We start from the raw sequence: 15,216 nt of genomic DNA on the forward strand, positions 1-15,216 counted from the left end.
AAGAAGCAACTGAAGGGTGGGGTTTGAGGGGATACAGTCCGTGACAGAGAAGACACGGCAGTAGCCATGGAGGAGCTTGAGACTGCTTCTTGCTAATGTCTCATGGTACCAGAAAGCAGAGATGGGAGACGAAGTGAAGCCAGGCTATGGACAGTCGAGGCTAGTACCCCAGAGATCCATACCCCCAGCAAGGACCTTGCTCCAAAGGCTCCACAAGTACACCAAACAGCTCCAAGCCGTCTGGGAACCAAAAATTCAAACACATGAGTATGCATGAGATATTTTGCACCTAAACCAAACCTTGAGACTATCCCTGTCAATCTTCATTTTTAAAATAATGTATTGTTTGTTCGGATGGGTGGGGCTTGTGTATCATGGTGCGCGTGCAGAAGTCATAGGATGACCTTGTGCCTTTATGGTGGTTCTGGGGATCGAACTTGGTTCCTTAGGCTTGTGTGGCAAACACCTTTCCCCTCTGACCTATCTTACTGATCGACTCTGAAGCCACATTGCTTTGGAAGAGACAAAGGTGATTAAAAAAAAAAACATGTTTGCAGGCCCAGAAAGATATTTCAGAGGATACCTATCCTTAAAGTAGCAGTAATACCTGTTTTCATTTCTATCAGGACAAAAAAAAATCTTTAGCAAATTAAGTGTTTATGTACGAACCATTTCTCCGATGAACGGTACAGGTTGAGAGCCTGCAGGTATGTACCAAGGGAGCCTGGCTGGAGATGAGTGGAGATGAGATGAAGTTGCTTGTGATTTGTAGCACAGTTGATAACACAGTTGAACGCTACAAAGCACATCCATCATCGCACAGTTTCAATTAGTTTTATTCTTACTCATGTGTTGTTTACACTTGTTCTCAATTCTGAATTAATGAGGAATTTAATGAGGAAGAAGAAACATAATTCTGCCAATTTTCTTCTGGATATTTTCTCAAGATCCATGAATTTCATCCCTTTGGGAAAAAAATAGCAATACGAAACATTAAGATATCACTAATATTTCAAAAGAGAAAGTAAGGAAGAAAAATAAATCATTGCTTCTTGTGAACCTAGTTCATAGCCAGCAGTATGAAATGGAAATGTACCCTGTTGGTGATTTGAGGTCCACATAAGATAGGGGACAGAGCCCCAATATGTACCCATCATTTTTACACCTGGAGAGAGCCATACAAATCCCCATTGTCCCTTTCTCTCTGGTGCTCACAATTAGGTCTTAAATGGTAGCTCAGCTCTTCCTTCCCATTGGAGGAGAAATCGGCACCCCATTAGTGTTCCTTGCCACTCACAGGGGATGTCCTCTTTGTTCTCACCTTGAAAGCAGTCCTCCTATCTGTCTCCCTGGGGTGAACCTGACTAGATGAGAGGAACTTGCTATTTCCGGAGACAATGCAGCATCCCGCACGTACCAGACACGTCATACAGTTTTCCTGAATGGAAGTTAATGGATTAGGAATAGATGAGGTCATTTCAAGAGGGGACATGTGTACTATGCTACCATGCAGAGGTGTGTAAATGCAGCAAAATGTGGATCCAAATGACTATAGTTCAGGGAAAGACAACATACTGGTGAGTTCCTTTTGTTTTTAGTTTGTTTGCTTTTGGTTTTTTGAGCCCCAACACTCATCTGTTTCCACACGGTTTCTCTGTAGCTTTGGAGCCTGTCCTGGAACTAACTCTTGTAGACCAGGCTGACCTTGAATTTGTAGAGATTCACCTGCCTCTGGCTCCCCAGTGCTGGGATTAAAGATGTGAGCCACCACCAAGGAACACACCAGTCATACATGGCTGCTCTCACGCCCATGGGTCAAATGCCACAGACCTTCTGGCTAGGTGAACGCATTCATTTTCTCGCCTTTTTGTTGGCTGGAAAGTCAGGGTCAGCACAGCAGTTCTGTCCTCTTCCGGCGATGGCTGCCTTCCTGACTTGTGCCCTCCTGCAGTAGAGGGAATGAGAGGTCTGATGTCTCTTTATACAAGTCAAGTGTTTGACTTCTCAGCTCATAGGATATTGTTTGACCCTTACTGGGGTAGCAGGTATTTAGTAACTGATGACAATTGCTTCTCAACCGGTAGCCATTCCTGGTGGGTTGTTCTCAGCTCAAACCCCAGAGTTCCACTGTGCCAAATCCTGCAATTATCCTTAACTTTGAGCATCAATTTCAAGTGCTAGACTTGGTTAGAGGAGTTGTTCTTCCAACAGGGGATAGGTCACAAGAGAATGTAGGTTGGAACCTGAGAAGGATTCAAAGTGAGATAGGCAGTGGCCTCCCCAAAGTATGATTGCCCAAAGTTTTTTTAAATAAGTCTCCTAATTAGGGGATGGGGCACTCTGACATAACTAAGAAAGGTGGGGTCCATACCCTGTCCTGAATTCACTGTACTGGAGGTCATCCAGGGAAAGAGAGCAGTCTGTCCAGTAGCCCCTTGGACATCCATCCATGGAGACGTTAGTCCTCTAAGAATCACTGTTGGGACTGAATGGGACGCTCTTGTGTCTGCCACGAGTGTAGCAGATTTGGACCCTTCACTCTGGGCACCTGGGGGCTCAGTGAAATGGAGCTCCGGCCTTGCCAGGTCATGCAAACAAAGAATGGTGTGTCCTCCTTCTTCCCTCTTCTGATCTGAGCCTTCATTTTTCCAGTACCCTTTTTGCTTGTAAGTGTCCATCTCCAGTCTCTCCTCTTCCTGGTATTTCTGGCTCCTGCCTCTGGGATCTGGCTTACCGGCCTCTCTGAGTGCTGCTGCCTTTACCGCTCAGGTCCATTTTTTATTCTGCATTTTTCTACAGAGTCATGGTTACTATAAACCTGAGAAATCACCAATAATTGGAACCTATTCATAGGCTCAAACTCTTCTTCTGAAGTTGTTTTTTTCTAATATCTGGGGCCAGCTACACAGCAAAGGCAATAGTGATTGCTTGCTGACTCTCCAGCATGTCCGGGTCGATGGGGTGAATACCCAGTAAGCCTTGCAGATGGGGCTCCAGGAACCCAGCAGGTGATTCTTGTGGCTCTTGTATTATCTCACTTCCCTTAAACAGACTGGCTTTCTGGCAGGTGCCTTCAGTGCTCCTAAAAGGGCCTGGTGAAAACTGTCCAGAGCTTCCTTACCCCTTGGTCATTGTCAGGGTACCATTCAGGTTGGGCAGAGGGGAAAATCCACTGTACCTGGGATGATACAGGAGATCCCTTGCTTCAGTTGAGGGTGACTTTCCTACTCCCATGCCAGCATGTGTCCCTCCCGTTACTTGGTCATGAAGAGAGTAGCTAGGAGTTGTTGGCAGTGATCCCAGGTTGGCTGGTTAAAGCCTAGAGAAGGCTAATGGAAGCCTGAGGGTTTTCAGGGCATGGTGGGTTCCAAGTTTTCCAATTATGCAGACCATTGGCTCAAAAGGAGACACAAACCATGAAAGGGGAAGGGTGAGGACCCCTGGGTTGTGGGCCCCACTTGAGGTACCTCCCTTCAGGGGAGAATGGGGGCTACATTTACCCCCCCCAGGGAAATTCCTTTCAGGTATGCAGTAGCCAGAGCTGTTCTTCATGGTGAAGGGGGGAGAGGGAGGGAGGTATAAGAATTTCCTCTTCCCCTACCCTCCCAGCACAGGGAACTGTTCCAGCCCCCAGGTGAGCTGAGGGACCTTCTGGTACATACACAAGGAAAGAGCCAGCTTTCTCCAGCAGTGTAAAGAGATCAGGCAGAAGTTTGGGTTTCTCTGAGCCACCTGGGAAGGCCAAGAGGACTCAGGTCCCCATAGAGAGGACACGAGTCCTAAGCCAAGGTGTGGGTCTTGCCCCGTGGTAGTCATTGGTCAATGTAGGGAAATCAGTCAGAGTGGCCCAAGTATCTTCTTGTCAGGGCATTTTAAAGAGCCTGAACTGCCTAGGGGTTCAGACCCTGTCACCGGGCCACCCGACTCTAATAGAGGGTCAGTTTATGCCACAGAAGGTCCAGTTTCCCAGACAAAAGTCAGAGATTATATCTGTTCTTCTCCATAAAACTTCAAAGTGTTTTAACATACACTTCAATGGTGTATCGGGACTGCTCCCTTTCTTCCAGCCAACAGAATTATAAAAACACAGAGAGACACAAAGAATAGCAATAATAAAGAAACCACAGGTGGCCACCACACAGATCACAGACAGTGGAATTGGGTCCACAGCCAGTTTTTCCTAAGTGTCCTATGCAGAAGACTCCACGAACAAGCTTACCTCCCAAGGGATGGATCCAGGTGACTTTTAGGGTATGGGTGTTGGGAGTCACTGGATCAACAGGAGCAGAGTCATTAGAAGTCCCCAGGGCCCTGGGACATCTCAGGGTGCACACCCCCTGGGAACTGTCTGTCTCCCCACATTATTGTCCCAGGTGATCTGAGGTTCCCGGTATCCCCACATCTCAGTCTCTGCGAATTTTGCTAGGGTCTCTAGAATGCTACAAGGTAATTCTACCAGAGAACACATGGACACTATTAAAACTTAATAGGAAAGTCGGCATTGCTGGCTGTCAGCCGCAAGGAGAACTCACCCAATTCATGCAACTCCAAGCCTCACTGTTCTTTGTCTCTTATGTACAAAAACACAACCAGGTTGACACACTTTGGTTAGCAAGAACAGTTAGCAGGAACCAAAAAGTTTAGTACATTTAAGGACTTCCCTTGATCCTGAAACTACAGAAAAGGTCTTTGATGGATTAGGTGTTTGTTCCCATTCTGGCAGGTGTTGCGGCCTACACACTAGGCTTGAAGGCCAGAACCTTCTAACATGACATCAGCTGTGCTGAGGTCTTAGGGCCTCCTGTAAATGGGATCCTAGCAATCAGCATTTCCAACTGAGACAACAGTAAAAAGAACAAAATAAACTTTGAATTTCTGAGACGAATGAACAGAGTAATTTTTGTGAGTGGTATCTTCTGTTTCCACTGCAGTCATAAATCATACTTGGGAGCTGCACCATTTTACTTTTAAATGTACATTTAGAAGAGAACACAGCTTTCCCTGTGCTTCATTTGTACAGAGTTACCGCCGTCACTGCTACCCAGCAGGCCCCTGATTCTGTGGTGGGGACGCTTTGGGCTGCCTTCGCCTTCCACATGGACACTATGCAACATCAGATGGCTTGGGAGCTTAGTCCTCTTCTGAACCTACTACTGCTTTCTTCATATACTTACAGCCTGTCTGCCATCTTCTCTACCCTTGCATTCCCGTGACTTAGTGTCTTCGCCCAGCCCTCGGGAAGCAGAGGCAGGCAGAGTTCAAGGCCAGCCTGGTCTACAGAGTGAGTTCCAGGACAGGCTCCAAAGCTACAAAGAAACGCTGTCTCTAAACCATGCCCCCACCAAAGTTACCATCTAGAAGATGTTTTTATCCAGTTGAATGTTTTATATCCATTTGCAGAAGGTTCAACTCCACTGCCTGATTTCTAGAGAAAACTCCCCACCCCTGGATGGAGGGCACAAACGTTGAGCGTTAACAGCAAATTCCTTGCCGTGTCATGGATCCTGTAGAACAAGGCACAATGTCATTCAAGTTGCAGATGGCGGAGGTCTGCTTGGAAAAGGATGGCCGCGCGATATTAGCTTGGGTCCCTCGCTGCCACTGATGGGAATACGCTGTTCGTCTTGCCAAGGTTCTCTCTCTGTAATGATTTCATTCCCCCTGTTCTTTTGAAAGGAATGGAAGAAAGAATATTTTTAATTAAATAATCTGTATTCTGCCAGGTATCTTTCTTCCTAGGAAGGTATCTGGAAAGTTCCTGTTATTTATTGTCAGTGTAGTTTATTGATGAGAGAACTGAGGTTCAATAATGTTAAAACAAGACATGAAATATTCATTCTTTTTAAAAATTCCCCCTTTACTCCCAGATATAGCAGATAGCCAATAGTATGTTCACCACTATACCTCCATTATAGGGAGAGCCTTGAGCTTTTTCAGGTTTGATAAATGTTTCTAATGCCTTTGAAAGGTGAGCTCTGAGTGCCCCCAGCTTCCACTGGTTCATGGAAGAAACTGGAAGAAGTAGAATCGAGGCCACAAGGCTTGAGTCAAAGACCCCCGAGGAACCATCTCATTAGAAAGCAGGTCATCAAGAGTCTTCCGACCCCTCTTCTCCACCTGACTCCCCCCTCCCTTTCCTCTGACACATTCCCGTTGCAGACCAAGACGTTCTCTGTAGCTCTAGTCCAGCTGAATTTGATGATTCCTAGTTCAAAGCTCAGACTGAACGCGAATGGCTTCAGATAGCCTCGTGAAGAAAGGGGACAAAGTAGGATGCTTGACCAGAATCGAAAAGGTGGCAGAGGGACAGGGGTGAAGTAGATTGGGAATGCTTACTGAGGAGAACCTAGTGTTTTAGAGTTAGAGATTATCTTAAACCAGATGATGTGTGTGCGCGTGTGTGTGTGCAGGAATCTTCTGTTTTCTTCAGAAAGCCTGTGTCAAAGGGGTGTGAAGCAGCAGAGCTGCTCAGCCCACTGCCACACAAAGAACTCTGGCATCCTCAGTGCCCACAGCACCGTGGCTGGCCCAGAGAAAGGTATTTGGCCCACCAAAACATAAACGTCTCCCATCTAAACCCTAAGTCACTGAAGCAGTGGTGTTGGATGACTGGGAAGCCAGGTGTGAATTAATATATTCAACATTACTCAATTTTCTGTTGAAGAGTTGCCATGTTGGAGTTCTCAGTTCCTCCCCCTTGGTCGTATCTAGAAGAAAAGAGCAGAGAAAAGAGCATCACAGTGTGTTTCCAAAAGTGAAAAGAGAAACCAAAGCAGCAGACAAGGAAAGATGCCGTGGTCAAAAATATTGAAATTAGTGAAAATAAGTAAATAATAGCTTGACAGACAACAAGTTGGTGTCTTTATGCCGTGACCTCTAGATAACAAGTAACGGGGGAACATGGACAGGTAAAGAGGCTTATATATTTATCAGTGATAAACTCTAGGAGAAATACTTCAAGTGATATGCCTAAAAGCATGCGCTAGATCTATGTGTTGACAGTACCATTTTTCTAAGTGATGAGCGAGTCCATTCAGTGGTTTCCAGGTTTAAGTATCTTGATTACTAAGGGGCAGGGGGATACAGAATCTGGCCGGTGGAAACAAGTGATTGATAGCTTCCTGGGAAGAGCCCTGCCTTTCTTTCCTCCTGCACGGCTCATTATTCCACAGCATTAATTCCAGCTTTGCAATTGCACTGAACCAGGGGCTCCAGTTCCCTTATCATCCCTGTGGGAAACATGATGGTTTATTTGTAGATGGTGATAATTGTTTTTATCGATCCCCAAATATGGGAGCTGCATCCACAGCTATGGCTGAAGGCCAGCTGGTCCATAGTGCTGTGTGCGTGAGTGACAGGTTACAACATCATATGTGTCCCAGAAGAGACGTAAGAATTTGTAAGGCAATTGATGCCAATCCCAGATCTCTGCACACTGAGTTGTGTGAACAAGTCCTCGTAGGCCAGTACAGTCTTTCTTGTAGTTGTCATTATTGAACCTTAAAAAGTCTACACAGGTGCAATTTACACTCCTACAGCAAGCATCAGCACAGGGGCCTGGAAGCGGCACCCCTATATGAATGACCAGAGCTAGCTCCCACAAAGACCAGTGAGTTCCTCCAAGGCAGTTATGCTCAACCTGTGGGTGGCAACCCCCATAGCAGATATCCTGCATATCAGATATTTACATTAATTATAAAGTAACAATGGAATAATTTGTGGGTTATGATATGAGGAGCTGTACTGAAGGTTGAGAGCCACTGTTCCAAGGCCTCAGATTCTCCCAGGCTCTTGTTTTCGAGGTGTCCCCTGGTTGAACATCCTAGAGGAATATTAACTCAGAGTATTTGAGAAGGCACTGTGAAAACCCTGGCATGTACTATAGGTAGGAAACGGCATGACATTTCAAGTCTCAAACTACCAGAGATGTTAAGGGAAAATAATGTAACTGTCTAATTAAGCCCAGTTTTTAGGACAGGGCACAGGGGCGGTGGGACTCTCCCCCATGTAAATCAAACACAACACATAATGTTGGGGGAAGCTTCGGGGCTAATTAGTGTGGGTTGTCTATCTGGAAACAAATCAGGCCAGGCCTAGAAGGAACGGAATGTCATAAATGTGGGATTTTCTAAGTCTTTATTATTTTGTAAAGTGGAAAGATCTTTGGCCAATTGCCAAAGTTAAAAACTCCTGACCCCCTTTTCCTGAAGTACAGATAATAGCCATACCAGGACGCCTGTGTCCTGCGTCTCCTCCAAGGCTCATGTTTGAATGCTTACTGTCAAGATTTCAGAAATTACTGGGTTGGGCCAGAAGAGGGCAGGACAGCTTCCATGCATTGCCAAGTTCCAGATACAGCACAGAGGACCCCCATTTATCCTGAACTAGGCCATCATTTGGGTTCCTCATTTATCCTGAGATACAGTGGAAGGTTCTCATATTAATTGAAGCAGTCTGTCATTCTTTATATTTATTCTCATAGAAATTAATGCTTTTCCACACTGCCCTGGTCCCACGGTAGTCTGTCTTCACAAAACCTGCTCATAGAAGATGCAAGAAAGAGACAAAGAGCATCTCTTCTAAAAAAGCCTTGGTCATGGTCTCCAGTCTCACCATGAAATAAAAAGTTTTTTTGTTTTCTTCCTTCTGTCCACGTATACCACAGACATTGCTCTCATGCCCATAGTGCCAGTGAGCCCAGCTGGTCATGTGATTCATGTGCTCGCTGATTACGCCATCAACACACTTGCAACATGGTGCAGAGCTCACTGGTTGAGGCTGGAGGATGATAACATACTCTCTGGCAACCCAGAATCACTGGATTTTAAGATTGGCGATATGAGATATGAGCGAGTTCAGTCCCCTCACTTAGAAACAAGGACCCTGACTCAAGAGACCGTGTGAACTGTCTCTAGTGCCCTGTTTCAGTCAACAGTCACAGTGCATTGTGGGACCAGGTATGTTTTTATGTCAGCCTACACCCCACTGTGTTCTGATTTTAACACCCAGGCTTTGGGTGTGTTGTATTGGATGGTGACCAATTGTGTTAATGTGAGTCCCTCCACTTATCAGGTCATAACAGATCAACACAGACAGTAAGATCTTTCCCCTCCACAAAATAAGAACAATTGCTGTGCTTGGGTCTAACAAATATAAGCATTCAAACAAATGAAGCCCATTGTAACAAGTGCTGTGATTTTAGTAATCTCTGTGTCTGGTTGAGCTTCTCCTGAAGAAGTATAGAAAGGATATAAAATAGGTTTAAAAATTTTGAAAGAATCAAGACGAAAAGTGAACATATAATCCAGTAAGAACAATGGTCGTGCAAATTCAGTACACCTATAGAATGGCCATATAAAATATTCTGAAAACATTTAAGTTATAACACTCGTCTTCTGATCCTAATCTTAAATAAACGGAATGCTTCCTTGATGCTCCTGAGACCCTAGAATACAGAACACCTTCTGGCTAAACTGTGTAATAAGAACTTTGTTCTATAGTTTGTCTGTCCTCTGTCCAACCCCTTCCCACTCATGGAGCACACAGCCCATACTTGTATATCACTGCTAATTTATCCCACAGAACAATAGACAACTCACTGTGGTTCAGTCTCTGGAACACATGGCTTTCGGTTTCCACAGGTTCTGGATTTCTGGGTTCTGTCAACTGTAGATCCTAATACTCTGTCCACTGTGTAGAGGGAATTATATCAGTACAAATCATTATCAGACTAATTTCTTCTCGTTTTTACATAATACAGTATTCCAATAACATAGTGATGGAGGTGGGCCTTTTATCTGTTGCTTTCATTGGTTAACTGATAAAGAAAACTGCTTGGCCCTGATAGGACAGAAAATTAGGCGGAGTAGACAGAACAGGCAGTCGCCATGATTCTCCCACTCCAGACAGATGCAGGTTAAGATCTTTCCTGGTAAGCCAGCTTGTGGTGTTACACAGAATATTAGAAATGGGTTAGATCAATATGTAAGTGCTAGCCAGTAAGAGGCTAGAGCTAATGGGCCAAGCAGTGTTTAAAAGAATATAGTTTCCGTGTAATTATTTCGGGTAAAGCTAGCCGGGTGGCTGGAAGCGACCCGCCACTCCTATTTCAACAACATGGGGGACTATATTAGTTATAATTAACCTAGAGGAGACCAGAGTCTGAGCACCTGAGCATTTGGATAGGTGGGGGATCCAGGTTCCAGTATCCCACAGACACAGAGGGCCAACTCTATACTCCATGTAGACAATATGCACCAGGAGATGCAGATGCTGGGATTTTATGCAATTCCTGAAATGTTGCATAGTTCTGGGTTGACAGGAGTCGGGAAGGAGGAGGGGTTCTAATTCAGACCCATGAGTGGCATCATGCTAAGGATTTAGATCCACAGTCCTGGGTTCTGGGCATTGACAGACACTGGCCTCTGGCTGGAGGCTGCACCTAGAGTGTATTACACCTAGGGTGTGTGTTAGTTGGCGGATGAACTGGGTGACATCCCGCCAGTCCTGCATCCAGAGGGATGCACTGCCACACAGCCGCCAGATAACTTGGGGCAATCCACTTGCCTCTGCAGGAAGAGATGTCAGGAGGGAGACAATGGAGCTTTTGGAATGAATTAGCTGAGCTTGGCTGAGGACAGGAACAGAGATCCATCCTGAACCATTTGCCTTTGGCAGACCCCTGTAGTGAGCCCTGTCTCTGTTCGGGGAGGGCTGTGGATGATTTAATCAAACCAGGCTTGGCTCACTTCCATGTTTGGGGTATACCTGTGCTGTTTGATCTTCCTAAAATATTTTCCCTTCTATGGTTCGCACAGCCTTGTCCTCTCTCACCACCCTCACACTTCTTTTCCCAGCCCCTGAGTCACGTTACCCTTATCACAGAAGCATTCCCCGAGAAACTTTATAGAGTAACTGGGATGTAAATCTAATCTTCCAGTCAGTGTAAAGATGGAAACACTGGGCATGACTTCTGTATGTACAGCATCTATAAGAGTAATTGGCACATTAAAGGTGTCCCATAAACTGGGTCCAAGAGGCCAGAGCTAGGTCTTAGGAAGAAGCTTGTCTCCTGATGCCTGCGAGTTTGCTTAGGAAAGAAAACATTTGGATGCTTTCATAGTCCAGGTTGACCCACACTGTGCCTACTTTACATGTAGAAGCCGAGATTGGAGATCAGCACACATCCACATATGCATGCAATCACATGCTCATACACCCACATCCCCATCCGTACTCACACCCACACAAACACAACCTTAAAATACGTAATAGGAGCTAAGGAGATGAGAAAGTGCTGCGCCCAGGTAAACAAGACACCATTGTCATTCAGTGCTCATCAGCGCTTCAAGCAACCTACAGCAAACCCATCCTCTGATATACACCCCTAATTTGTTGTCTTATGGAAAGACAAATTATTTTTTACCTGAAGGCAACAGGATTATTCGACTTGGATATTTGCCATATGGCTTCTCTTCCACCCAGCACAGCTTTGAGGCTTAAGGTAGAAAGAGTTAAGGGTGCCCATAAATTATTCAGAGATAACTCAAAATAAGTGTGTATCCTTGACAGATTGTCAAGTTTCTCAGTGCTCCCCCGTACCGGGTGCTACCTTTTTGATAAGGCGTGGCTTGTTTCTTACTGCGCTTCCTCATTGCCCTGCATTTCACTTCTCCTGTTTCTGTTCCTCCAGGGTCCAGTCCGGCTCCTATCTCAGCACGGGCTGGTTTACCTTTATCCTGGCCATGGACGCCTGTTACAGTATCCACGTCTACGGGATGATAAATGACACCTATTGCAAGTAAGAGCATGGGAAATTATTTCCGTGCAACTCCAATTCTGATATCTTGTCAAAATATCACAATTCATTCTAATGCCATAAATCTGAGAAATAGATCAGATGACGATTACTCTTTGCCAACATGCCATGTTCTTGTCAGCGCATCATGTTCTGACTTTTAGGAGTGATAGAAAGAAAACAATACCTACGGCAGTCTAATGTCGCACATCAGAAGGGACACTTTCCCCTAAATCAGTTGCATTTCTGGGACTCGGGGCTTGAAAATCTGGAACGAGTTCAGTGGTGATTTAATTTGTGAGATCAAGGTTTCCACGGCTCGTCCCTCTGAAGGCTTGACGGACAGCTGTCAGCCAACGGCTCTGTTTGCTCAGAGGAGAAAATGCCCTAATGCCTCAGAGGAACTTTCAGCTCAACAAGAGTTCCTGAGGATTTCATTTCACTAATGTGTGACTAATCTGCCAGACTCTTAGTTTAAGTGAGTATGTGGTTGCTGGCAGGATCGCGTCTAATCAGATTGCCAAACACATGCGTCCTTGTGGTGGTAGAATACGGTTCCTCTACCGACCATTCGCACAATAAAAGGCAGAGAGCATTTAATCATACTGTTAACACGTAACCCTGGGTCAGTGTTCATGATTAGACATCTGCACTCTATCAGCTATGTCTAAAAACCACAGAGGAACCCCAAACTTCACTGGGAGGTTCCAGAGCATTGGGCTTTGTAAGGTTTGTTTCATCTCATCTCTTCCCTTACTCGGAGTGCAGGCCATGTGTCTGAATGCAATTAGTGTGATGTGTAGATTATATTTGATCTATTAGGGCACTAAGAACTGGTCCTTCTTCCTAAAAGCTTTCGTCTGCAATAGCTTTTAACTGGGTCCGTGGAGGAGGGTTTATAAGTAGATGCATTTACTGAGCACGTCATGGATTCTTGTAAATGCCTGCCTCACCCTTGGCGCCCTTCCCTCTCCTGTCTTCTTTTCCAGGACAGAAGGGTATAGGAAAGTCCCCTACCATTACTATGAGCAAGGGAAAGACGAGTGTAACGAGTATCTTCTCCACGAACACGCCCCCCACGGGGGACACCGCTTCATCACCGAGAAGAGAGTGTTTGCCAAGTGGGCCGAGAAGCACAGAATAATCTTCACACACCCAAACTGGACCGTGTCCTGATGTTGTCTCCCCTGATCGCGGCACTGCAGCTCTAAAGATGACAGCGCGGGCAAGGTTGTTCATGACCGTCAGGGTCCTGACCACTCTCTGATGGGGACGGTGACTCTGCCAGCAATCCGGACTCGGAGTTCTGTGGGAGGGGCTCCTGTTCATTCTGTTCTCTCTGGTGGTTCAGCCCTACGTACTGCACTTTATGACTTACCTATCGAAGGCCAATGACGTGGCAGCTGTGAGTACAGAAAACAGGAAGATCGTCTTTCAAGCTACCTGCTCAGAATTCCTGACAGAGGCATTGGAAGAGACGGATGTGACCTTCTCAGGCAAGGTCACTCAGTGTGTGGGCAGCTCCACCATCTTTGAAAAATGGCTGACTGCCAAACACTGTCCCAAGTAATTCTATCAGGGTATAGATATCTTGCCACAGTTAGCCTGAGAGAGGGTAGACATCTCTCTTTGATGCCATCTTCCTTCTGTATGTCTCGCAGCTAAAGCCTCAGGCCACCTACCTGATTAAATGTAGCAATGAAGGTGTTGCGTAATTCCTGCCCCTCGGGATTACTGGACTATCTCAGACACTTGACTCAAAAGGTATCAAGTAGCAGGTATTGACAAACTTTCACTTTGTCGGCTGTGCTCTTCCTACTCAAAGCAGCGTGACTAAACATATTAGACCGATTACCTACATTAATGTTTAGTTATTTTTGCTCAAGTACTAAATATTAACGTGCTAGCTGTACAGCTGCAGCACTGTAGAAACACATACTGTGAAAACATTTCTGAAACATAACCAAAGGGTTTCCTCGCTCTGCTTCCACACCCAATTCTGCAAAAACGATGCGCTTCGTGACATCGTGAGACAGGGAGAGCAGACCATATTTTTGCATTAATTTGTATCCTACCATATTCATAATATATATTTTTAAATTCAAATTTCTATTTTATAATCCCAAGGCGTGTCTCTTCATATACATTATCAATGCCAAGTGCCAAATGTTAGACATGAAAGGTTCTTTTATATCATTAAATCCAACCGGAGCTCTTGCCTTTATGAGGCTGATCGTCCCCCCCCCCCCCACCATGTATCAGGTGTTCTGCTATGACAGTAAAACGGTGATGAGCCTAATTCCCAGAGTTCTTTGTCAATTGCAGCCCTGTCACATATGTTCTGCCATGTGACACCCGTGACCACCTCGCCGGGCTGTGGCCTGCATATTCTGCCATCTCCAGCAGCTGATCCACATTGTGTCAGCTGGGTCCGTGTGTCCCCGGTTGCTCTACTGTAGAATATCTATATAGAATAGCATTTCTGTAAATGATTGAGTTCTCTACCAAATATAGCATAGCGTACCAAGGTTAAGAGAAAGGACCACAAGGATGGTTGTGTCCTAGATCAGTAGCCCTATAAGCTTAGATAGTTTTGATTTCTTTTTGTCAGTGGCTTTGTTCAGGTGGTGAGTAAATGGGGGCTCAGGAACATCAGAAGCAGAAAGTGGTTTCCCGTCCCAGGCCTGACACAGCTTCACTCTCCGTACACTTGGTGCTCCTTAAGTATCAGAGGTATCTCAGACTCTTCTAAGCATCCATGAATATCTTGGCACAATGATTCACAAGCCAAAAGCCTGGCTGAACTTCATGTATTCGAAGCTGGAAATAAGAATCCACCTCATCTGCTGCATTGTGGCAGATCTTTCCTAGGAATAAGGGTTGTACTCAGTCACTAAGCTCCTGTCCTCCTCTGCCCATTTGATACCCCACACCCACACCTGTAAGTGTTCCCCGGCCCCACCTTCACTGCTGGAGAGAGACTGGTTCTTCTTTTGTTGTTGGCTTATGTGAGTTTTTGCAATTCTGTGAATGTTAGTTTTTTAGAGTGGATTGAAATGCCCACTTACAGGAAAATAAATAATACCCCTGGTAAAATTCTAATGGAAGCTGTTGATTTTCTCTCTGTCACGATACAAAAGTTCTACCTTCACATAAAACAAACCCTCGGTTAATCAGAATGCTTCCAGGGATGGCGTAGCTGATTCATGTCGCCGTCTATTAGTGGAGGCCAACTCTATTTTGGGTGCTCACTGATGAGAAACTCGAGAACTCGCTCTCCTCCTTCCTGTAGCTTTTTCTCAAGGGGACTTTGGCCACATCCTCCCTCACATTGTGTGTGGAAAAGGCAGGCTCTATCTAATGACAGCCAGCTATGGGATGGTAAAGTGGGACATGATCCCCCCTCCCCTTCTATTCTC

General features: G+C 45.4%; 1 protein-coding gene across 1 annotated transcript in view; it reads left to right on the plus strand.

Annotated features, from left to right (window-relative positions):
• Positions 1-14,899, plus strand: part of St6galnac3 (ST6 N-acetylgalactosaminide alpha-2,6-sialyltransferase 3) — a 462,445-nt gene extending 447,546 nt beyond the window's left edge. The window contains exons 4-5 of the mRNA XM_075981042.1: positions 11,693-11,800; positions 12,787-14,899. Of these exons, the coding sequence (XP_075837157.1) occupies positions 11,693-11,800; positions 12,787-12,973 (295 nt within the window). The 3' untranslated portion in view covers positions 12,974-14,899. The remainder of the gene's footprint in view (positions 1-11,692; positions 11,801-12,786) is intronic.
• The last annotated feature ends 317 nt before the right edge of the window (positions 14,900-15,216 follow it).

The sequence above is a fragment of the Microtus pennsylvanicus genome, chromosome 7 (genome assembly GCF_037038515.1).
Source record: "Microtus pennsylvanicus isolate mMicPen1 chromosome 7, mMicPen1.hap1, whole genome shotgun sequence".
Lineage (NCBI taxonomy): Eukaryota > Metazoa > Chordata > Mammalia > Rodentia > Cricetidae > Microtus > Microtus pennsylvanicus.